This window comes from Pelmatolapia mariae, linkage group LG10_11, assembly GCF_036321145.2.
Source record: "Pelmatolapia mariae isolate MD_Pm_ZW linkage group LG10_11, Pm_UMD_F_2, whole genome shotgun sequence".
Lineage (NCBI taxonomy): Eukaryota > Metazoa > Chordata > Actinopteri > Cichliformes > Cichlidae > Pelmatolapia > Pelmatolapia mariae.
In genome coordinates, this window is record NC_086236.1 from 66,123,888 (window position 1) to 66,149,642 (window position 25,755).

General features: G+C 41.6%; 1 protein-coding gene across 2 annotated transcripts in view; it reads left to right on the forward strand.

The window, feature by feature from the left end:
• Nucleotides 1–2,862: 2,862 nt before the first annotated feature.
• Nucleotides 2,863–25,755, forward strand: part of LOC134636142 (sorcin-like) — a 58,518-nt gene continuing 35,625 nt past the window's right edge. The window contains exons 1-9 of one of the 2 annotated variants that reach the window (XM_063485982.1): nucleotides 2,863–2,964; nucleotides 3,123–3,177; nucleotides 5,299–5,343; nucleotides 5,513–5,582; nucleotides 6,266–6,309; nucleotides 6,467–6,614; nucleotides 7,086–7,199; nucleotides 7,511–7,569; nucleotides 9,240–9,606. In XM_063485982.1, the coding sequence (XP_063342052.1) occupies nucleotides 3,130–3,177; nucleotides 5,299–5,343; nucleotides 5,513–5,582; nucleotides 6,266–6,309; nucleotides 6,467–6,614; nucleotides 7,086–7,199; nucleotides 7,511–7,569; nucleotides 9,240–9,266 (555 nt within the window). In that variant the 5' untranslated portion in view covers nucleotides 2,863–2,964; nucleotides 3,123–3,129 and the 3' untranslated portion in view covers nucleotides 9,267–9,606. Of the gene's footprint in view, nucleotides 2,965–3,122; nucleotides 3,178–5,298; nucleotides 5,344–5,512; nucleotides 5,583–6,265; nucleotides 6,310–6,466; nucleotides 6,615–7,085; nucleotides 7,200–7,510; nucleotides 7,570–9,239; nucleotides 9,607–25,755 lie in introns of those variants that run through there. The other variant, XM_063485983.1, reaches the window with a different exon arrangement.

A 25,755-nucleotide genomic window follows, 5' to 3' on the forward strand; every position in this document is an offset into this window, starting at 1 on the left:
TAAAGAAAAGACCCTGGAAACTAGGTGTAGTCTCACCTCCACAGTAGATAAATGGAGATCCTGATGAGCAGTGACCCAAAACATCTTGTTCCCTCTGTCTATAAACACATCTCTGGGTTTCCATCCCTGGACCTCCCCAGCACCGACAACCCATGAAATGCTGGAATACATCTCCTTGCTCAGCTTCAACCACTGTTATTTGCTGCAAAGGAGCACCCACGTCATGCTGACACAGGCCTGTGCTGTTGGGAATCCCTGAGTGGACCTGAGGCTCATAGATGGACCACTGAGCATCAGCAGACTGACTGATAACGTCATCACATCCTGAAGAAATATATGTGAGATACAAAGTTAACTTGACCAATCAGTGGCTGTACATTACACTAAACAACAACCAAAATATCCATGGCTTATTAATGCAGAGGGTGGCTTAGAGTTACACGTCATGGCTGAATCATATGTCTGAACCATCTGTTTCCTCCACCTGCTGATTAGACCTGCTGGGTTTGGAATAAAACCGTCAGCAGTCATCAGTATACTGGCACACATTCCCACACACACATACACACACACAACAAATATACAGAAATAGCAGGGAGTCTGGGGTTTCACACACAAAAAAAACAACATTAAATAGGATTAAATTTGTTAAGATTTGTAATTTATACCATTTACTCCAGTGGTGAAAGCAGTCACGCTACCAACAGTAAGTCTTTGCAAAATCATTCTTCAGAAATAAGTGATTTGGGCTCTACTTGGATTTAAATGTGACTTTTGTTACATAATGTGGCAGCTAAGGACAGAAAAAAAATTGAGCATGTGTACTTGTTTAGCTCTCCTCTTGGGAAATAAACCTACACAATGATGATTTGGATCCTTACTGATATGTCTATTATTTTATTATCAGTTCATATATCTAAACACGTTCAGTTTTTTAAATGACATTGTGATCAACTGAACACACATGCATTTTCTATTTTTTCTTTTTTTTCTTTTTAAAAAATATTATGTTCGTCATACGTTCCATGTAGATTTGCTCTCAATGAGTAAGGTTCTGTATGATGTCATTTAATAATTAGATATGCTTTTTATGCATTTTTAGTGCCTACTTTTTTGTTATGTTTCCCATTTTTTTAACCTGTCCTGCTGCATTTACAGCTGCAAAAACCTGACATCTCAGACCTACCTGTATTATAGCAACATACAGCTGGAAGTTCGCCTGTTTCTTCACCCTTCTCCTCTTCTTCTTGGTGGCTCACCATGACAGAAACAAGGCTCCCTGAGTGCTGAGGGTGAAGACACAGAGAAGGTCTGGGTGACCAATTCCAGCATTCATGACTAAGTCTGTGCATCCCAGCTCCAACTTCAGCACCGTCCACTGCCGTGTGAGGTTAAAGCGGTGAAACAGATTGCCTTTCTGCCTCCTAAACAAACGATGGAGCCTCTGATTGGGTTTTCTCTGGACTGGAGGTGGAAGCAGAGGAAATGACTGTATGAGCCCCTTGAGAGAAGAAGCTGATTGGGCTGTTTGTTTCTGCCTCTGATGTAATGCCTTACATTAAAGGATCAGTCCTGTATTTTAATCACTGTCTGCAATAGCCAAAGCATAAATAAATGAATAAATAAAATCAACTTCTTAGTTTTGTACCTAGCTTTCAGCAATAAAATTATTTCTTTTTGGCAGATCCAGTCATTTTTTAAATAGTAACATCTGAGAATTTATTTTTAAGTGGTTATCGTTAAGGAAGGGCCAACATAAGGAAAGATTGTAAGGAGTTATCACAGGAAAAACTATAAGTAAAAAGAAAAAAACATCATTCTGTATGTCTTAAGCAATTTAAAGTGGAATTTAAAATCTCCAGGGCATTATTATGGTAGCTTTATACTTTATAAACCATTAACAACTTTTTCTATCAATACATTTCTTCTGATTCATTTGTGGTCTTGAGGATACTTACTGTTGCAAACACTTCACTCTCATGAACAAAGTACTGCAAAACAAACAGACAAAAACAAATCATGTCAACTAAGCTAAAAGATAAATCCAGAAAACAAAGAAAGCAAGCACACTGGGAGGGCAGGGGGATAAACTAAACGTAATTTCTCTTATTCCTCATTCCTATTTTTTTTTCCGTTTAATTTCTCTTCCTGTTCCTCTGTCCTCCAGATGCATTTAAGGAATCGAGATTTTGGTAAACAGACCTGAATGATTGATTCTGGGTCATGAGCATGAGACCAGAGGACAGAGGAGACAAAAAAGAGAAACGAGAAAACCCTTAGGGAGGGTGGGGAAATAACAAAACATGGGATTAATAGCAACACAAAAAAATCACATGACGATTTAAGCTTTAAAATGAAACAATATGGGAACTGAATGAGGGGCCAGAATGAAACTAACACATACAAAGAGATGCAGACAGAGGCGAACATAGGAGTCAGTCACAGAGACGAAAACCACTGGCAAAACAAGAAGTGTGAATAACAACAAAAACCCAGCACTCAGCATTCAAAAACAGACAAAAGAAGAAAGAGAATAATAACAACATAACCAGAAATAATACAAAGATCACGACACTTTGCATCATAAAATGTGCAATATTATCTTGTTATCACAGGTATGTACGTAAAAGCTTTGTACAGCAGCTCATGGATAGTAAAATGTGACTAAAGGCTTTTACCGTGAAATTATGATTAGAAATAATTCGAGGGTGGTGGTTAACCACTTTAAAACTGAAGTATTGACTGATATTTATGATGTACATTTTTTAATCCATGAATTTACTGCAGAATGGTTTCACTTTTACAGCCAGCCCTCTTGATCATATTGGTCAATTAGAGGTCACATGTCCTCTCCCTACCAATCAGAACTTAATGTGGTGGCTCGTACTGAGGAAAGTGGACATTTGCCCCTCCGAGGCTTCACAGTTGCCTGTTTCTTCTCTGAGGTCGTGCTTTTTATATCAGGTAAGTTCACATTTAGATCTGTGCTTCGGAGTACTTCGCGGCACTTTATAACCTCACTTCTCGGTGTTTTCCTGCGTACATCACCAGACACGCCCTCAGTCGCTAGATTTGTTTTGCTCTGAGTCGTTACTATTCTTGTTTATTTCGTTTTGTAACAGGAATAAGATGGCTTTTCCCGGATACGGCGCCGGCCCCGGTGGATTTCCAGGAATGGTAAGAAACCGTTAAATTGTGATGAAACGGTTTTACAGCCATAATCCGTCAACCGACCTTCGTCCCGGGATGGGCATCTTTTCCAACCAGTCCGGAAGTTGGACGGTTTGACAGAAATTCAGTCTTTACACAAAGGTTTCCATTTGAAATAACATGAAAACATTTTTACAATATATTTGGTTTCAAAGTATCTTAAAGAATTTTTCGGCTTTAAAATGAAACTCGAGCAGTATTTGTGTGTTTTAGATTCGTACTAATGACTGCATAAAGGATGCATTCCGCAGTCAAGCAAAAGTGGTGTTTTTACTTAAAAGGTACTTAGAGTATAAGATGATGTAGGTATTTGTGTTGCAAATACACAGCCAACAATATGTATACATATATATACATCCATCTATTCGCTTCCGCTTATCCTTAATGAGGGTCGCGGGGGGCTGGAGCCTATCCCAGGTACCGAAGGCGAGAGGCGGGCTACTACCCGGACAGGTCGGCAGCCTGACGCAGGGCTAACACAGACAACCATTCGCACTCACATTCACACCTATTAGCAATTTATATTAACCATTTAACGTAACCCCACTAACTGGATGTCTCTGGGTTGTGGGGAGGAAATCGAAGAAAAAAAAACATGCAAACACGGAGAGCACATGCAAACCCCACACAGAAAGCCCCTCACCAGGTGGTGGAGTCAAACTCAGGACCTTCTTGTTGTGAGGCAACAGTGTTAATCACCCAAATACCCATGATTCTTATATTATCACATTTTACTTTAAGTAGCATCAAGTAGGATTTAATAAGCTCATAGTGGATCATATTTCTAACCTGATTATTGTTTCTAAAATCCTAACCATAGCACATCTGAAGCTGCCACACCTCATCAGAGCAGATAGCAGTTTGTTCACAGTGTAGTCGAAAGCAGTTGGATTTATACTAATAATTATACTAATTATACTGTCAAATGGTTTCAAACCATTTGACAGTCTCTTGTAATGCTTGTATCCACATGTGTTGTGCAGCTTTTATTTATCTATATATCTGTTATTTAGATTACAGTGTCCATTAATGACAGAAGTATTGGTGCTGGAGAAGGATGGCACATCTTCTTCAATGAGGCCTCAGAAAGCAGCCACGCAAATTAGAAAATACACTGAATCATTTCAAACCTTTTAAGTGGCAAACAGGATTGTGAAATGATCAGCTAGATGGGTTTTGGTTTATAAATCCTGTGGTTACATTTTAGTTTCTCTCAGGAGATCTGATAGAAAGTTTTTTCACTCAGTCATGATTGATTTAGCATCCTGATTTAAAATGACTGAAACTGGAGGTTGGTAACCTACATAACCTAACTATTGTTAGGTGTGTCACTTTTACAGCTGAAGTAATTAGATGATTGAACTGTTGGTTGACAGACACATATTCATAATGCGCTTTTATCTAACACAGTCACACTACAATGGATTGAGGGCATTTCGGGGTATTACCCCAGGATTTTTCAACACATGGACTAGAGGAGCCAGGAACAATCCAACAAACTTCCGATCGCTAGACCATCCACTTCACCTGAGCCACACCTGCCTTTATGCTAAAATTCCTTTGCTAAAAACATTTTAGTCCATTGTTAGGCAACATGATGATGTCATACTAATTGATAAAGCCCTTTATATATAACCTTAATGCTAAAGGCTAAAAAGTGTCATATTTGGGTCCTTAACTAATAACTTAAAATAAATAAGTGTTTAGGAGGAGTTGGTGGGTAAAAAAAGCCCATGAACAGACAGATAATGTCTGTTATATGTGTATTATTATACACTAGTATTAGTATATTATATTGATATCCTTCAGGATCCTGTTGTTTTTGTAAAATATCTAAATCATCTATTTTCATTTAAAGGTTTTCATTTAAAAGCATTGAAGAAATCACCTCCATAAAATAATATGTTTATTTATATTGAGACTTTTTTAAATAGTAAAATTTGTATAAAGTCTAGTTTGTTATTTTCATAGCAGGACATAGAGTTCTATGGAACTCAAGTGTATCTACAAATACAGAATAATATGAAGAATAATATGAAGAATCAGTTAAATCTCGCTCACTTTAATTTCTTTCTTTCTAACTTTCAGCAACAAGATCCTCTTTATGGTTATTTTTCAGCTGTTGCGGGTCAGGTAAGAGACTCGCACAAAAGTCAGTCTCAAATCACTTCACTAATTTCGGACGTGATGAACTGTTGATGTAGTGACCATTCATGCTTCTTTAAACCTTTGTAAAGTAGCTGTTAGTTACTTAACCATGTTGTGTATCCCACTTTGTCGTGTTTTCATAAAACCCCGACAGGATGGACAGATCTCAGCAGACGAGCTGCAGCGCTGCCTCACGCAATCTGGCATCTCTGGCTCATACCAACGTAAGAGCAAAAGACTATTTAGAATTTAAAAAGCACCTCAAACACAATACTGATTTTGGTCATTTCATTTTATATCTAAATTATATCTGTGCGTCTTGTTAAATAGTACTGCGGTGTGACTTTTGGTCACAGTTATAAAAACCTTTGCTCTAAAAATCATTTAGCAACTCTCTTGTTGGCAAGCAGCAGTTTAAGTGCTAACCACCGTCACTGGTATTGTATTCAGTGCCTCGAGACCTTGAGAACTGTTTTGCACTGTTAATGAATTCAGTGAGATAGCTTAAAAACACAGAACAGCCCATAATAGTTCTGTTTTTGAAGTCTTTTTGTATGTGACCGTTGATGCAGACAGGAAACATGGGGAGGTAGGTGTTGGGGTAAGAGAATGTGGTTTGTTGTAGTTAGTCAACTTTTGTTCACATTTCTTTCTGCGTGACTTCACAACTGTGGTTACATATGAGGAGCAGTTAGTGTTTGCTATTGTTCAATCTTTAAACTACCTTGTATACAGATTAAAATCAGTGTTTGTATCGGTCTGTCATACCTGTTAATAAAGGTGATCTCCTTATTACCCAGCACCTCTTTAGGTGCTGGGTAATTACAAATGCTATTTGTATATTTGCCCAGATGAATCTAAACATAGTTGTCAGTTGTATCTTTATGATCTTTGTTTCTTTCCACAGCCTTTAGCCTTGAGACATGCAGACTGATGATCAATATGTTGGACGTATCCTTCAGCTAATCATCCAAAAGACATGTTTAGTGGATTAACTGATATGATGACAGTTGCTAATGGAAAAACACTACGTGACACAGTGCGTTATAAAAGGAAACCATAACTTGGGTGATGTGTTAAGGGTCCTTGACTGACTTTGCTATCTCAGAGGGACCTGTCCTGCACTATGGGCTTTAATGAGTTCAAGGACCTGTGGCAGGCTCTGAATGGGTGGAGGGGGACCTTCGCATCCTTTGACCGGGACCAGAGTGGGACAATAGAGGGCCATGAGTTGCAGCAGGCCATCAACTCCATGGGTAAGAGCAAATTAAAGATTAAGTTATGACTTTGACAATAGTCAGGTGTCCACTGGAGCACTGCAACATGTTTTGCTTGCTTGAGTCATTCCCACTTTTCTTACCAATCCCAAAGAGGTGCTGTATATGTACAAGTCAGTTTAGCTGTGATGAGGGATAGAATCCAGCATCCTTGTTTGATGTAAAAATACATGTTAAAGTTTTTCTAAACCTTATACATCAAATAGAAAGGATGTTATCTAAAGTTAAAATATTTTAGTGCAAAATTCTACAAAAGTTCATACTGACCCTTCTCTGGACAGTGCAGACTGTCCAGAAGGTCTCTAAGGGAAAAGGACTTTGAACTTTGTCCTGCACATTTCTGTGTATATGGACTATACATGCACAGACTGCCATGGGCTTTAGAGTGGCAATAAAGTAGATGTTAGCTAAGTGCTATGACCATTAGATAATGTATGTGTGTTCATTCAGGTTACAATCTGAGCCCTCAGGCTATGAACTGCATCATGAAGCGCTACAGTCTGAACGGCAGAATCCCCTTTGATGAGTTTGTGAGCTGCGCTGTGAGGCTCCGCGCCCTCACCGGTGAGTCGGTCAAGAAATGCATTAAACTGGACAAACTAGCAGTAAATATTCTTGACAGAGGACCTTTCTTAGGCTCCTTGAATATTGCCAGATTTTTTTTTTATGTGTATTTAAGTTGTAAACAGGATTAAGAAGACAACATAAAATTGCGTTCTTTCATGAGGTTTTTTTTAAATGGTCATACAGCTTTGTCAAAACAATAAAAAAAAAAAAAAAAAAAGAATACCCACAATGACAGAAAAGCAAAAAAAGAAAAAAGTGTAATAAAACTCATGTGATTACTTTTAATGTGTCTTGTCTTTGCTTTTCAGATCATTTTCGAAGGAGGGACACAACCCAAACTGGCAACGCCTCATTTCAGTATGACGATGTAAGTTTTTACAGCTGAGGTGTTTCTTCTTTGTCTGAAGAGTTCGTTTTAATGCCGCGTTTTCTTGTGTCAAAATAAACACAAAGTTTATAATTTTGTCACCAAATGCTGGAAGGTATTTAATTTGAAATTTGTGTAGAGTTTGAATTAACAGTGTGATGCTGTTAGTTTGAAAGGCAGACAACAAAACAAGCCTTCTTACAAAAACAAACAAAAAAACTCTCTGAGACTCGAGACTAATTTAAGATAAAGGCCTTGGTCAGTCTTTAAGGAAATAGATGTTCATTATTTAGTGAATATGTTCATCAAACCTAAATGTGTCTTTTACCATAATACAGTTTTTGTGCAGACAGATTACTTAAAAGCACTTTAAACAATTACAAAAATTTTTTTTCAAAAATGTAAAATTGTGTTTTGATGACATCACAGAACTTTAGTTTGCCAGCTGAAACATTAAAAATGGAAGTCGCATTAAAGCTGAGCAAGTGAGGCTAAAGTATGTTGGAAATGAACACTGCCATCCTGTGCTTGGAAATAATATTCCATGTGAATTCCTTGCTGCCACAATCCTGACTGTACTGTTGTTGACACTTGTTATACACTCAGGCTTTCCTACTTGAATGGAAATTATTAGTAACGTCTTGCTGTGTTGTGTTAGCAACATATCAGCTACTTCTTCACTATAGATGGGTTTAGTTCCTAGTTTGGTACGAGGGGCTGGGCTGGACGTGGGACCTCAGTACCGTGTGTCAATCCCATAGAACTGTTCTGCATATTATGGTTCCAAAACAGGATGTCAGTGCCTGTGGCTGAGAAGTCTTGGCATCCTTTCTACAGATTTGTGATGTTGATTGTCTTTATATTCAGTATGTTTTAGAAATACGTAGACATCTTGGCACATTTTAAGGTTATATAGCAAACCTGTAAGCAACAGTGTTTTATTTGCTACAGAAAAACAAATCTCCTAAAGACTACAAAATATATACATATACAGTCTGAAAGCCAGCATGGAAGTGATTCATACTTGCATTCTTTAAATGGCCACCAGGGAGCAACTCATCAATACAAAATATATTTTATAGTCCAAAAATCTTTGGTCTGGCTGGGAAAGGGTTCATTTTAGTCTAGCATAACATATTAGCTTTGCTTTATTAGTGCTCAGTCCCCACTAACTTCCAAGTGTAGTATGTACTTTGCACACATACTTCTCCTGTTTATATTTATATGTATATTTGTTACTATATCTATATATTTACCTGTTTCTACACTCATTTTATATAAGTGCTTGATTTTTGTTGTATATTTGCTGCTATGACAACTCAATTTCCCTCTGGGATTAGTAAAGTCTCTCTGATTCTGATCCTGGTAAAAATGCTAAATCCCCTCACTGTTTTTACCAGCTTGTTTCTAGCTGTCTCTGTTTGATGTTCAGAAAGTAATGCACAGTTGATTTCTAGCTTTGTTTCTTATAGTGGCAGCAGGAAGCTGCAAAGGCAAATGACATAAAACACGCCTTAACCAAACAGAAATAGTTGCCTGGAAAACTGAAACAATTAGATACATTCTTGAAGTTATTACAATAAAAATGTGATGTAGTAAAGAAAAGAATTGCTGGATAACTGTGTAAGAGTTGTAGAGTAACACTTGGCATATTATCTTTGTCTCCTTAGTTTATCCAGGTCACCATGAGCATTTGAAGAGGACAGCGCTAAACAGAGGGACACCCACCACCTTTTAAAATCTTATATTAATGGCATTTACTTCACATGTATTTTTACACACATTATTGTACAAAATGTCACTGAAACATTCCATTTTACCAAAAACCTTTTGTAAAGTAGTGCATAGTGTTAAACTTACGAACAAGTAACCTCGGTTTGTGTAAGTGTCATTTGAGTGGCTGTATACTGGAGCTTATTAGTGTCACTCTTACATCTGCATGGGCTCTTACCACTAGAGTTACTATGTAAACCTGCAGGCTGGTCAGTGGCATGTGAACATTAATGGAATTAATAAAGAAATATATGAATTTACTTATATGTTGCTTCTATTTACTTGTGTTATCTTTGGTTTAAGTTTTTGTCCTTTTAAATATATCTTTTTTGTCCTTTAAATGCATGCAAGACATGCAATTAAAGGACAAAAAGGTGCTTATTAATTTAGTGAAGCGTCAGGTTAATTACACTGATTGTTATATTATTAGCTTGTGAGTTATTTTATTGGGATTTATTTCATTTGAACATTTAACATTTATATGTAAACTAGTTTTAGTGACTGTAAATATGTATCTAGAAAAACAAATGATTGCAACAGGTCTGCTTAAACTCATGCACAAAACCACAAAGTAGTCCCAGAGTACAGGTTCATAGGTTATTTAATCTGTGTAAAATATGGTTTCAAATGGACATCATTGTCATGTGTTGTGGTGCTGTGACTAACAACCTGATTACAGCAGGTGTCTAAATAGTCACGTAGAGGCTGAAAGCAGCAGCCTTAGCACTGCATTTATGTAATTTTAAAAAAATATTTAACCCCCCCCCCCCTCCCCCCTTAAATAACATTTTAGATTTTAGTCTACAGTAGTGAACCAAATGGCATTGGGAGAAAGAGCAAAAGACCGCATAGTAATTAACAGTCTGTGTTGGGTCCACATTTATGAGACAAATAAGAACTGCATGGAAGCACTTGAATTTGACACAATCAAAACAGAATCTTGCTCATTGTTTTATTTCCAATGAAGACTTCATGTCATGTAAAAGAATGAACACAGAAAAGTAAGACAGGTTAAAAGTGTGGGAGTCCTTAAAACACTCTTAAGCATTACAGCATTATTACACTGATCCTCAACTTCTGAATTTTTGTTAAGTTCTTCTAATTTTTTTAAGACTTCTTCATCTGATATGTGTTTCATTGCTTCATCTGCATCATGTAATGTTTTTCCTGGAATCAGTTTGAGCAAATAGCGTACCGTGGTTCCAGGCTGCAATAGAAAAGAAGGAAACGCATTGTTAAAAGGAGGGTTATTTACCCTCTGGTTATCAGTTTGAAATCTTTTAATCATGCAACGAGCAAACACAGTAATACAATATTATTGTCACACACCTGCTTTACAAATGCTTTTCCATAACGCACGTAAGTTGCAAGATGTTCACAGTTGTTGTTCAGGAGTTTATATTTTCCACAGTTTTCCTCAGCTTTCATGACTTCGATGTGTTTAATTATGTCAGCTTGACTTGATGGTGTCAACTTGTTATCCAGATAATTTTCTTTTTTATGTTCTTCCTCATTTGTGAGAGAATCGAAAACACAGTATTTACCATCAATGGGCTTATCTGTAATGATTAGAAGAAACTGTTAGAAATACGTTATAATAATTTGACAGCAAGACTGTTACCATGTCTGATTTGTTTCATTAGCTTTTTTTTTTTTTTCATATTTCCATTTGTATCATAAATGTAACTGCTATTTCTGTACTTCTACACCAGGGGTGTCCAAACTTTTCGCAAAGAGGGCCAGATTGGGAAGGTGAGAATGTGTGGGGGCCGACCATTCAGCCTGAAATATTTTGAACCATTAACATTAAATGCAAATGAACGATTTTACAATATTTTTTTCCTTTTTTCAAACACAAATTTTATTATGAATTATTTATTATTAAACGTTTTTACCAAAATCATGTATTTGAAGAACATATAAAATGAAGAAAAATTAAACATCTAAATTGAAAACACGTGAACAGGAAAATAACATTAAGAGTTAACTTATTCAAAAGTACAAAACATTGTGGGCCATATAAATCCGTACATCACTCGCTCATTAGTTTTTTAATTGACCATCAAAAATCCTCAAAAAACTACAATATGTTATTTGATTTTGAATCAGATATCAAAAACAAAACTGGATGTGTTTTCAATTTTAAACCAACAACCAGGATAAACAACGAGTATTCCGACTGCGATACTCGGTGTCATCAGGGTCCACGGACAAAGGAGAGGAAAAAAGCATGATCTCCTAACAGCTGCAAAATCCCGAAAGCGGTGTTGAAACTCCTCAGCCAGACAAGAGATGTCTGCTACATACCTCCTCATTTGCGCACTGATATTGGTCTGTGGAAAACTGGTCATTATTTCCTGCAGCGAATGTGTGGTATTGGGCTGCGTTTGTGACAGGTGTCTTTAGAAAAGTAGCAGTTTAATCCCAAAAGGTTTGATGTGTGGATACAGTTGGGTTACCACAGCATTTTGCCCCTGAAGGCTCGTGTTCAGCATGTTCAGCATGTTATGTCAACTAAAAATCCAACATCAGCCAGCCAAACATGATCGGATAGTTGGTTGGTTGTCCCTTTTTTGCCAAGAATTGTCTGATTTCCTCCCTAAGAGAGTAGAACCACTGCTGTGCAGACCCCCGACTGAGCCATCTCACGTCATTGTGATACACAACATCTCCGTATTCAACGTGGATGTTGAGAAGCTGTTGAAACTGGCGGTGGCACAGGGCTTTGGGGTGAATATAATTAATAGCCTTCATCACGGGTTTAATAACATGGTCATATTTCAAATATTTAGCACAGAGTACTTGTTGGTGAATAAAACAGTGGAGTTTTATAGCTTTAACTCATTCTTTGCTGACTTTGTTACAGACTAGGGTTGTTACTTGGCAATCAGCGTTGCCACCTCGTAGCTTGCCTTTGTGGCATTTTCATTTGACTCACGGGCTCTTGTGAAAAAGTGCTGCTGTGCCGTTAAAACAGCTTCAAGTTACTTAAAAAATTCACCCGGTTCTTTCCCAGTTAGCTTGTCGTAGTTTGCATGTTTCGTCTTGTAGTGCCCATAGCTGGACTGGCCATCGAGCATACCGGGCATTTTCCCGGTAGGCCGATGGTGATTTTTTGTTTTTATGGACCGATTATTTTTATATATGTATATATATATATATATATATATATAACGGTATAAACAATAAAAGGTGTTGGATTGGCCAGATGCTGGCAGATGTGTAAAAATAACTAAATTGTTTGGTGGTGGCTATGGCGGAGCTTCCACAGATTCAGTAACATTAGCAAGTGGTGGAGGCTGGCAGGTGGATGACGGAAAGGTGAGGCAGGAGGAGGAAAGACCTGAAGCGGTCCGAGTATCAGGGGAACTGAACTTCAGGTGAGAAGTTATGAACTGCTGTCTATCTGAATTTGAACACGAGCCACATTTGGCCCGTGTTCAAATTTTGGCTGGACTTCGGAAAACAGACCCTATGATTCTGATTTACCTTTAGGTAATTCGTATTAGTTAATAATTTAGAATTATGATGACATGCATTCACAAAGAATTTTTACATTATCTTAACATTTATGTGTTTCAGTGTTAACTGATTACTGTACTTCTCATATAGTTTCAGCTTAAATAATACATACTTATGCGGTGAAATATGTCCTTGTCTTCTCCTTGGCCAAATAAATTCTTTGTACCCACATAAACAGCAAAGTGTTTGTAAGCTTTTTTCACTTTGGAACATCCCCTTGGAAATGAAATTATGTCTCCAAATGTGTACTGAAAATAGAAAAAATAGTTTTACCACCAGATACTGACTGCATAACAACAAAAAACAGCAATATTTTCTTTACAAATAATAAAAGACTTGAATGAATGTTTTAAAATGCTTAATAATAATACATTTTTTATACATCCAGTAAAATACAAGAAGTTACTTACATCACCGTTAATCTCTACTACTGTGACCACCAGAAGGTGAAATGTCAAAGCAACCAGGATAAAATTCCTCATTTTTGTAAGAAGAAAGAACTGTTTTGATGTAGCACGTTTTACTTGCAAGGGGAGCGCATTGGCAGAGTGCAGTGCTGCCACTGCCTGTCCAAGCAACTCCAACTCCTCTGCGTCTGCCTCACTCTTTTATTGTAAGCAAAGGGGGTCACATAAGTTTCCAGAAGCTTCAAAATAATCCCATATAAGGCAAACACTTGATTGGTTATACAGTATCTTTTTCAAGCAGTACGTGACTTCTTCAGCACATTCAGTCCTTGCAGAACACGTCTTTGTGGTGAAATGACAGGAACTGGCAAATGCGGTTGCGATTTCAGTTTCACTTTCTTGCAGAACTGTGTGAGTTGAAATGGTTACAACATGAAACAATCTGGCAGGTTCAACAGGTCGTGTGTTAACAGTTCATAGGCACTTGTTTTTAATGTTTATTCTTTACACATAAATCGTTCTCATTAATGACAATCACTGTTACCTGCAGTGGTTTTCTGAAGCCTTGTCAACATCAAGATGATCAGTGGATTATGTGTGTGTCCTTATTAGGCACATGTTGTACTAGAGGACAGTATTTTCCTTCATGTTTCTATGCGCTGTTTTTTTTTTTTTTTTTTTTTTAAACGTACGCATATACTTGAAATAAATTTAAAGATTTCAGCCGGTGTCATGCTTGTTTGCACCTCCTTTTCTTCATGTGTTCAATACTTTTTCCCTTTGTCATTTGTCATTATTACACATAGTTTAATTTATGGAGATCTATAGTTTCATTTCTTTATGAGTGTGGCCCGGATGGGTTGTTACTGACATTTGGCGAGAATTTCATGTCAATGGCACCTTTGGAAATTGATTTACTCAGAAAACTGGTGACGAGTTCAATACTTATTTTACCTGCCGTGCACCCTTGTGTCCTTTCATGCCTAAATATAGAAATGAATTTAAAGAAAACATTTCAGTGGAATTGTGGCCACTGACTGAATACACTTGGGTCTATTTTTTGGACAAATACATTTCTTCAATTAAAGCTGAAAATCTGCACTTCAAACACATTGAACTTATTTTTTTAAAATGTCCTTTCTTTTCTGCAATTATTAATATTTTCTTTGATTCTGAGGGGCACAAAAACATGCTTATAAATGTTACCAGTCATTTAAACCCTACCATCCATGACTCTGTGTCTACAGGTCTCATCAGAGGGTTTGAGAGCTAGGTCTGCCCAGGGATTCTGGCCTGTGACCTGCAGCAGAAATGAAGAGCAAGCTGCTGAGGCCTGATCACATCTTTCTTACTCCTCATCACCATATTCAAACTTCAAACCCAACTGACTCAAGTGACATCAATTGCAAACATTTAACGGTTTTTACTTGATTTAACAGTTTTATTTGAATCAGTTGGGTTTGAAGTTTGAGTATGAAAAACACCAGTGATGAGGAGTAAGAAAGATGTGATGAGAGCGCAGCAGCATACTCTTTATTTCTGCTGCAGGCCTCAAAATCTCCAGGCAGACCTAGCTCTCAAACCTATCGTAACCTTATTTTTGCCTTATTTGTTTTATTTAAAAAAACCAAAAGTGTTGTTGGGTCAAAAGGAATCTCATGTGCATGCAGTAGCTTCCATGGGAGTGTCCCCTAAGGGGGGAGTAACCCACACCCGTTTTCACACCTTGGCACGTGTGACTAGTTAGAGGATAAATAGGGGGTCCATGACCCCCTTGGGGGACACTCCCATCGGGCTTAAAAATCTGGGACTCTCCACCGTTTGCTCTTAGAACTGAAGAAGCTTCACAAACCCCCCGTTCTCTGTTTGACATTGGGCAGGGGGGGGGCTGGGAGGAGGAGTTGGCCGTCGGGTCGGGGTCTGGGATGCGGGGCCTCCCTGCTGCTATGGGACCGGGGGCGGTCCACTTGTCTCCACCCCAGGGAAAAGGATAACATCTCCTGGGTCTAGGGGCAGATTCCCCCTCTGGGGGTGAAGATGTCACGGTTCTGGGTCCGTTGGACCCAGTATTTTGAGTTTATTATGTTTTGGTTTACTTTTGCATTATGGATTGTTCTTTATGTTTCTCTGGCACTTTGTGTTTCAGTTATCTTGGTGTTTTGGATTGTTTTCTCATTTTGTGGTGATGGTGATTATTGTTATTTGAGTTCCATGTTTCTGTTTATTGATATTTAGGATTTGTGTTCTCATGTTTTGGTGTGGGTTTAGTTCTATGTGTCATTTTCTGTCTGTTTCTCAGTGTCAGGTCTGCGTCTCGGTGTAGTGTTCTTGTTTCCTGTTTTATTGTGAAGGTCTGCGTCTCATGTGAGTGTGTTCAGTTTTACCTCTGTCTCGTCTTGTTAATTACTCCCAGCTGTGTCCACCACCTGTGTGTAATCTCCTTGTGTTTCTCTGTGTGTATTTAAGTCACGTCTTTAGTCATTGTTGTTGCTGGTCCGTCTGTGTATCCACCATGTCTCATCCGTGTGTTCGCCCTGCTGTCATCCGTCGTAATCTGTTTCCGCCCGCTCTCATTCATGTCCAGGTTCGTGTTCTGTAGTTAGTTTGTTCCCAGTGTAGTTTAGTCTTTGCTCCGTTCGCCGTTTGTCCATTTCATTGTTGTTTAATAAACCACCCTCACACCTGTACAAGTGCCTGCGTTTGGATCCTCCTTTATTTTCCACACGGCTCATCTCACTCGCCGTGACAGTACGGACCAGCCAGATATGGATCCAGCGGCATTCAGTCCACCGAGGGAGCTTCAGGAGGCCGTTATCAACTCTGCTTCTATATTAATTTACCAGTTGTTAGAGCATGAGGGAGAAGCCTCTCTTTACACTGTGGAAGCCGACCTACAACACCTTATTTCCAGTTACCCCTGGTTATTGGACTCATTGCACCCGCTCGTACAGAATTTTGTTCTTTACGAGCTTCACCTTCACCCTCCCGCCGCTGCCGCTCGCCCACTCGCTTCAATGGAGGACGTGCCGTCCGACCGGCCGGACGAGGAATTACCCGGTCCGTCGGAGCAGTCTCCAAGAAGGAAGCGACGTTCGCGCCTCCGGCGCGGCACCCCACAGCCGGATGTAAGGACATGTAAGCAGTCGGCTGTGGTGAGTGAAAGGGACACCTTTTCTGCTGCGTCAGATTCAGTGACTGTGTTTTCTGGAGCTATTTTTTGTGTGCCTTCTGACGCTAACAATGATTTTTCTGTCTCACCCATGGCCATTGCGCCACAGACCGCCTTTTCTGAGCCTACGTTTTGTGTTAATGACTGTGTTCACACTGTTGTTTCTAAGCCTGGGGTTACTGAGTTTAAGACTATGAGTGTAGAGAAGGAAAATGTTTTGGACTCTTTTTCATCTGCACTGATCTATTCAGGGGAAGCTGTAAACCCCACTGGAACAGTGCTTCCTGACCATGTTTTCCCATCCACACTTTCACCACAGTCTAATGTGGGGTCTGTAACACAGCTAGCAGGACAGTTAGCAGTTCAGTCAGCAGCCGCGCTGCCCTCAGTTCAGTCAGCAGCCGCGCTGCCCTCAGTTCAGTCAGCAGCCGCGCTGCCCTCAGTTCAGTCAGCAGCCGCGCTGCCCTCAGTTCAGTCAGCAGCCGCGCTGCCCTCAGTTCAGTCAGCAGCCGCGCTGCCCTCAGTTCAGTCAGCAGCCGCGCTGCCCTCAGTTCAGTCAGCAGCCGCGCTGCCCTCAGTTCAGTCAGCAGCCGCGCTGCCCTCAGTTCAGTCTGCCACTCCACCACCTGTTACAACTTCGCTACTTGTAGCTCAGTTACCACCAGTTCAGCAGCCTACCCACCCGTTCATTCAGTCACCATCCTCACCATCTCATTCTAAGCAGGGAACACACTTCACCACAACATCTGCTGGTTCTCTTAAGCTGGCCACCTCAGAGACCGTTACTCCCTCTAGGGCCTCCCCAGAGGCTGGGTGTCGTTCACCAGCTGACTCTGGACCCCTAGAGGTCAAGACGCCAGCTCCAGCAGTTTCACCGGGGAACTCACCAGAGCAGTCTCAGCTCTCAGCACCCCCTGAGAGCTCAAGTGAGTTCACCCGTCCGCCTCCGTCCTCTGCTGAGTGTGTTGGGGAACACTTTCAGCCCTCTGAGGACTGCATCCCACTGTTGCTGCCTGAGTCTAGCCACTGTGCTGCTCAGTTCCAACCAGTGTCCACACCGGCAGAGGTCTGCGTACCTGCTGCCTCAGTGTCTGTTTCCACTGGAGGGCCCGAGGAGCCCGTCCAGTCTCAAGCCACGTTAGCTGGGGGTTCGGAGGAGCCCAACCAGCTTCAAGTGTGGTCTGCTGGGGGTTCGGGAGAACCCAGCCAGCTTCAAGTGTCGTCAGCTGGGGGTTCGGAGGAGCCCAGCCAGCTTCAAGTGTCGTCAGCTGGGGGTTCGGAGGAGCCCAGCCAGCTTCAAGTGTCGTCAGCTGGGGGTTCGGAGGAGCCCAGCCAGCTTCAAGTGTCGTCAGCTGGGGGTTCGGAGGAGCCCAGCCAGCTTCAAGTGTCGTCAGCTGGGGGTTCGGAGGAGCCCAGCCAGCTTCAAGTGTCGTCAGCTGGGGGTTCGGAGGAGCCCAGCCAGCCTCAAGTGTCGTCAGCTGGGGGTTCAGGAGAACCCAGCCAGCCTTTAGTGTTGTCAGCTGGAGGGCCGGAGTCGCCCGTCCAGCCTTATGCCACGTCTGCTGGTGGGTCCGAGGAGCCCAGCCAGCACCACACCTCGTTAGCTGAGGGTCCTGGAGGACCCAGACAGCACATCCTCCCGCCTGCAGCATCCGCATCTCCGCCTGCAGCATCCGCATCTCCGCCTGCAGCATCCGCATCTCCGCCTGCAGCATCCGCATCCCCGCCTGCAGCATCCGCATCCGCATCCCCGCCTGCAGCAGCCGCATCCGCATCCCCGCCTGCAGCAGCCGCATCCGCATCCCCGCCTGCAGCAGCCGCATCCGCATCCACGCCTGCAGCAGCCGCATCCGCATCCACGCCTGCAGCAGCCGCATCCGCATCCACGCCTGCAGCAGCCGCATCCGCATCCACGCCTGCAGCAGCCGCATCCGCATCCACGCCTGCAGCAGCCGCATCCGCATCCACGCCTGCAGCAGCCGCATCCGCATCCACGCCTGCAGCAGCCGCAGCTTCATCCACGCCTGCAGCAGCCGTCTCGCTGCCGTCTTCCCCTGGCCCGGCCTCGTCAGACTCGTCCACGCCTGGCCCGGCCTCGTCAGACTCGTCCACGCCTGGCCCGGCCTCGTCAGACTCGTCCACGCCTGGCCCGGCCTCGTCAGACTCGTCCACGCCTGGCCCGGCCTCTGTGTCTTCGTCCACGCCTGGCCCTGCGGTTGCGTCTTCGTCCACGCCTGGCCCTGCGGTTGCGTCTTCGTCCACGCCTGGCCCTGCGGTTGCGTCTTCGTCCACGCCTGGCCCTGCGGTTGCGTCTTCGTCCACGCCTGGCCCTGCGGTTGCCAAGCCGTCATGTAACCCGACCCCTCCTGTTCCGCTTCGCCTCTGCCAGCCGCATTCCAGGCCTCTGGGCGTCATGGCCGTCGTGGTCGGCCTCCTGGGAGGGATCGTCGTCGCTGCTGGCATCGCAGCCGACCTCCGGATCTGCTCAGTGGCCGCCACTGCCTTCCACGTGGCCAGCCCCCAGAGCTGTTTGCCCGTCGCCGCCGTTGCCGTGTGCACGGTCGGCCCCCAGAACTGTTTGCCCGTCGCCGCCGTTGCCGTGTGCACGGTCGGCCACCAGAACTGTTTGCCCGTCGCCGCCGTTGCTGGGTGCACGGTCGGCCCCCTGAACTGTTTGCCCGTTGCCGTGTGCATGGCCGGCCCCCTGACCTGTTTTGGTTCCCGTATGGCCGACCTCCGGGTCGACCCCCTGACTTACTGTGGACTCATGAATGGCCTTGTTTTGTGTTGACCTGTGTTCTTGTGTTTTTTGGTCTGTTCGTGGACTCTTGTTGAGCTTCAGTTTGGTTTCCTTTCTTGATGTGTTTTCCTGTGTTCTGGACTCTTCTGCTCCTTGGTTTTTTGTTTCGGGATCCTCCTTTATTTTCCACACGGCTCATCTCACTCGCCGTGACAGTAGATACCTGACCTGGCGTATAGAGTATGTTTGGGGAGTGTGATTGTGTGTACTGTGTCCATATCTGTCTCCACGTTGGTTAGTATTTGTATATGTGTGCTTGAGGGTGGGAATGCACGTTTGTGTCTGTGTGTGCCTGTTTGTCTGTGTCAGGTCTAGTCTTAGAGTCCAGCTCTCTCAGAATATCTCTCCCCACCACACTCCCTACTGGTGGCTGAAGCCCTCAGGCCTCGGAGGTTCACGGTGTCCGGAGCTGGGTGCTCAGGTACGTACCGGCTCACTTCTGGTGGCTTTTTGGCAGGGTCAGGTGCCCGGGCCCCTTCTGGGGGCTGGGGGGTCCTAGGACCTCTGGGCCTGGGGCTCGGTCCACTCTGGCACGACTGGCTGCTGGCAGAGCCCGGGGGCACATTACTGAAGCCCCCTTCTGCACCATGGCTGCCGGGTGACCCCACATCTGGGGCTCTCCTCTGTTCTTTCCAGAAGGGTGGCACACTTGCCCCTCAGATGGTCCTCCGTGGGCTCTCATGCTCTGGGGACCTCTGGATGTCTCGGGCCTGGATCTTCTCCGTGCCTGCTTCATGTCCTGGGGGGGGGCTATGGCTCCCCGCACCCTCTAGCAAATCATTAGTTGGAGAAACCTTTTGAATCCAAACATGCCCAACCACACAGGTATGGACACAGGTGTATACACGGGTGTATACACGGGTGTATACACTGGTGCTCACAGACACAAACTACTAAATAAATAATTACAAAAAAGGTCAAACGGACCAATATGGCAAGGCCGTGGTGATCCACTTGGTAAAGTAAATCTGCTGAGCATCTTTCTTGCCCTTTAGCCATCAGAAATGTTTTCTAAAGAACCAAATGGGACAGGCAAAAAAAAAAACCCAAAACAAAAAAGAACTGAAGAAGCTTCTCAGATGAGAGGTCTGTGAAGGTTCTCAGTCATCCAGGTCATCGTAGTCTAAGGAGCTTGGAAAGAAAAGCGTCTGGACTTCTTTAAGTTGCTTGAAGACGTTTCACCTCTCATCCGAGAAGCTTCTTCAGTTCTAAGGTCAAATGGTGAAGGAAACTTCCACTGGGTTTAAATCTGGGACTGTCCACCATTTGACCCTTAGAACTGAAGAAGCTTCTCGGATGAGAGGTGAAGCGTCTTCAAGCAACTTGAAGTGCGGACGCTTTTCTTTCCAAGCTCTTTAGACTCCTTTTACTTAATGTTACCTCCACAGTCCAAAAAACTGCAAGCTTTGCACCGTAGGGATCAATTGTGTTTGCCAATGTAGAGAAAACAATGGAATTATTTTTCCATCATGCTTGTGATGTTTTTGTTGTTCGTGAGAAAAAAAACACAATCTAAGCAAATTATTTAACTTCACATGCACAATTAAATAGCTTAAGAATAAATTCAACAACCTGCAAGCACAGAACATGCCACAGGCACAAAGTAGAGCATCTCCATTTATTCTAATGGACTGTTTGCTTGTTTGTTTGTTTGTTTGTTTGTTTGTTGATGTTTGGTTTTTTTACAGCAATAGCAGATCATGAAGAGGCACAGAGATTTTCCACTTGCAGGAACACAGACACACACACACTTACTCAAGTCAGAGTCACCGTTTGCACTGGAAGGTGGTGGCTTCCTCCTCTTCACATTTGTTGCTCCCTTGCAGGATTCCAGACAAAGATGTAAAATTTCTGGAAACTGTTCCTTGTAGGTTTATGTCCAGCATTTGTAAATACAGCAAGGGACTGCTGGATCATGCAACCCTGTTTACCACAGGTTATACTGTCATTTCATTTGATTTCTAATCACACTGCAATACACTTTCAGATAAAAAAGTTCATTCTGTTTATTTAGACACTGTCTTGAGTAACTGCAACAGAGATATCAGTTCATTTGCATTTAAGTGTGCTTATATTACAACTTTCCATTCATGAGTTAAACTATGTGTTATTCTGCGTTCCTTGAAAAGTTAGTGACACCTCAACATGCCCATGCAACTTTACCTTTTCAATGTTGCATCATCCATCATTTATGAAGGCTTTTACATCAAGGCTTCCAAAGCGCAGCCTCAGTTCTTTCTCACATCATCTACCATGAGGATGCGGTCCAGCTCGTGAAAAAAATAATTGTGAAAGTTTTGATGTGGAAAATCATGTAATTATGTGAGAATATGTTTGCATCATATGTGAAGTACTTAAATGTGCTGTTCGGGATTGTTATAAATTACTTTTAACGTTTTTGTTTTTTTCACTTTATCCGTATATGACAAACAGTGCCTTGGATGAACTTGTGGCACAGATTGCTCCAGAGGCTGTCTGAGCATCCCTGCGAGCATGTGAACTATGTGTACAGAGAACAAGGGTTCAAGCAAGCATGTTGTGGATAAATCGTGGTGCAGCTGCTGTTCAAGCAGTTTTGCCAAGACTGGAACGAAGATCATATCAGGTGGCAGGTCAAAACTCATTGTGGCAAATTGATGGAAATCACAAGCTGATAAGGTAAACAAGCAAACATTTTCTTGAACATTTGTTTTGACCAACACCCATGTTATTACTATATTAAAAAGTGCTATATAAATAAATACAAAGTCTACAGGAAAAGGTGAATGCAGTATTACAACCATAATTAGGAGGAGCAGGAGCAGTACACTCCATGGAGAAGGACACTAGAGACTAAGATCAACCCTAACCCCTAACCTTAAAATTAAAAAAAAGTCTTAATGCGACTGTTGTTGCGATTTGACACTATATAAATAAAACAAAATTGAACTGATAAAAACTAAAGTTAAAATGCAAACAGTCTATGCTGGTGAATACCACCACAAGAGTGACAATGATCATGCTGCCTTCGCTGCCAATCGTAATTAGCACTTATCAACATATAAATACGTATTTTTGTATAGCTGTAACTGAATTTTTGGGGTAAAGCTTTATCAGAATGTCTTTTGATACAAAGCCTAGTCGTTCTCGTTGATGCCGAAATTGATTAGATGACTAAGTTTACACAAATTCAGCTTTTAGCAAAAATAAAATGTTGAAAAAGAGTATGAAATACTGAGCAACAACACAAACTACTCACCCATCAGAACATCATCTTTCAGGTCTTGCACTTAGCAAAGTCAGTAACAACTGCTCAGTTCCAAAGCCCTGGCACTGTACTTATCCTGCTCTCTTTTCACCTCCCTCTTTTGAGCATCACGATTATTTACAATCATATATCTCAGTCATAGCTGTCTATCTTAATCAGATGATGGTGGAATGAAACGTATTAATTCAAACTGTATTCAAACAGTCGTAACAATGACAACTTTGACTGGCAAATAATATTGATTACAGCAGCTGGCAGTTCAATAAGGCTAGATTATTAGAAGGAATTGAATAAAGAATTGATTAGACTCCGATGGCTCGTCACAGAGTGAAATCTCAGTGGTGATAGGAATCCAGTTTCAAGTTTTATTGTCATGTACAGATAAACAGTGTAGCCACATTTACCCATAATGAAATTCTTTGGCTCGTAAACCGAGGCAGGACCCTCTGGTACCCTCTGGTGGTGGTGAAAATAAGATGGAGGCTTGGATGAAATGACTTGCGTGAGGTGGGGAGGTGGGTTGCACATAGGTTCATGCAAGGGAAAATGAAAGATGAGCAGTGTGATTTTAAAGTATGGTGCTTGGAGGGTAATTGGTTTGAAGAAGGTGGGCAGAAAGATGACTGGACTACAGCACTGAGGTTTACAGTGTGGGAAAGTGGAAGTGATGTAATGAAAAAGAGAATGTCAGATTAATTCCTGTATTCTCCTAAAAGGTCCAAAAGCCAGGTATGATCACATTGTGGTCCAGGACACACACACTCCCACTAGCTTAGCACATCAAACTCCACTCACTGTATTCCCTGATGATCAGTTTACTGAGTTTATTCATTACTGAAGGCACATAGGCATAACAAAACAAATACAAGGAGTACAAGAAGAAAACAATTAATAAAAAACAGTGCACAAATGTGTGATTATGTAATTGCACTTGTGTATTTAAGTGTTAATGTATGTATTTTGTCATGTGTTCATGCATGTTTATTGAACTGTCTTATAATGGCAAAAAAATATTCATTTGTCAGCTGTGTGAATCCTGCATCTCCTGCTAGAAGCTGGAAGAACAGGCTGTTGTGTGACTCTGTCCTTTGAACATTACTTCATTATGAATCTCCTTAAATTATTTAACAACCCTGTTATGAGCAAGTCCTGATAATAATGGAGCATGTTGGGTTTGATTTTTTTGTAAAGGTATAAACTGTCCTATCAGTCAGTCTGAGGAAAAAGATGAGGGACTGCTGCCCTCAAATGAGGAACATGGCAGCCAGGCAGAACTCGAGAGGTAAGGTGGAAATCTCTTTCAACTCCAAATCCTCTGATTTAAAGTTTTGGAAAATGTTTTATTAGGTTGGGATTGGGTATTTTTTGTTCTGTCCCTTGTCCTACAAAAAGCAAGTCCATTACCTCTCATCTGGGCTCTTTTGCACATTTTAGAGATTGAATATATATAAAATATATACTATTAAGAATTTGATCATTCAGGGAACTATAGCAGGGATATTTGTACTTGTCTGCATATTTGGGGTCGTTGTCCATCAGTTATATGAAACCCTGCCTAACCAGTTTGGCTGCATTTAGCTGGATGTGAGCAGACAGTATGTCTCTGAACAGCTCAGAATTCATTCAGCTGCTTCTGTCCTGTGTCACATCATCAACAAACACTAGTGTCCCAGTGCCACTGGCAGCCATGCACACCCAAACCATCACACTGCCTGTACTGTGTTTTACAGATGATGTGGTATACTTTGGATCATCAGCTGTTGCACACCTTCTCCATGCTTCTTTCTTGCCATCATTCTGGTAGAGGTTGATCTTGGTTTCATCTGTCCAGAAAATGTTTTTCGTGAACTATGCTTGCTTTTTTATATGTTTTTAGTGTGTGTGTGTTTTTCATTTTCTTTCTTTCTTTCTTTTAAGCAAAGTCCAATCTACCCTTTCTATTCTATCTCCTAAAGACTACAAAAGATATACATATACAGTCTGAAAGCCAGCATGGAAGTGATTCATACTTGCATTCTTTTAAATGACCACCAGGGAGCGACTCATCAATACAAAATATATTTTATAGTCCACAAATCTTTGGTCTGGCTGGGAAAGGGTTCTTTCTAGTCTAGCATAACATATTAGCTTTGCTTCATTAGTGCTCTGTCGCCACTAACTTCCAAGTGTAGTATGTACTTTGCACACATACTTGTCCTTTTATATTTATATGTATATTTATTACTATATCTATATATTTATCTATTTCTACACTCATTTTATATAAGTGCTTGATTTTTGTTGTATATTTGCTGCTATGACAACTCAGTTTCCCTCTGGGATTCATAAAGTCTCTCTGATTAAGATTCTGGTAAAGATGCTAAATCCCCTCACTGTTTTTACCAGCTAGTTTCTAGCTGTTTGATGTTCAGAAAGTAATGCACAGTTGATTTCTAGCTTTGTTTGTTTGTTTGTTTGTTTCTTTTTCTTTTTTTTTTGCCTGTCCTGTTTGGATCTTTAGCCATCAGAATTGTTGTCTGAAGGCCAAGAAAGATGCCAAGCGGATTTACTTTACCAATTGGATCATCATGGCCTTGCCATATTGGTCCATTTGATTGACCTTTATTATAATTATGTATTTATTTGATTTGATTTTCCAGTTGTTACAGACAGGACAGACATGACTGGGGGATAGGACAGGGAGAAAAAAATGAAAGAAAGAGAGGGAGAGAAAGAAAAATAGAGGGGAGAAGAGATGGTGAGAAAGGGGGGAAGAGAGAAAAAAAAAGAAAAAAGAAAGAAAAACAAACAAAACACGTGAATCACCTGTATGGGGATAAGAAAAAACAGACGAGAAAACAAAAAGAGCAACATAATAAATACAACACCATCATAATAAACTAGCTAACAGTAGATATCAGTAGATACTAAATATTACATGTTATTGTGCAGTACGCAAGATCGACAGCGCACAATGTGCTTTGAGGTAGCAGCCAAGAAAGGTGTAGTTTGTGTCTGTGTACACCTGTGTGGATCAGCACTCTTGTATTCCAAAGGTTTCTCCATGTAACAATCTGCTAGGGAGTGTGGGGAGCCATAGCCCCGTCCCCCAGGGCATGAAGCAGGTATGGAGGAGATCCAGGCCCCAGACATCCAGCTGCGTGCTGTTCTAAAGTGCACTTAAAACACAGGAGGGCATGGTGCTTCTTGCCAGAGAGCAGCACGGCTCCTCCCGAAAACTCTCAGTGTCTATATGCATTTAAAATTGAGAGGTGGGTTTGAATACACA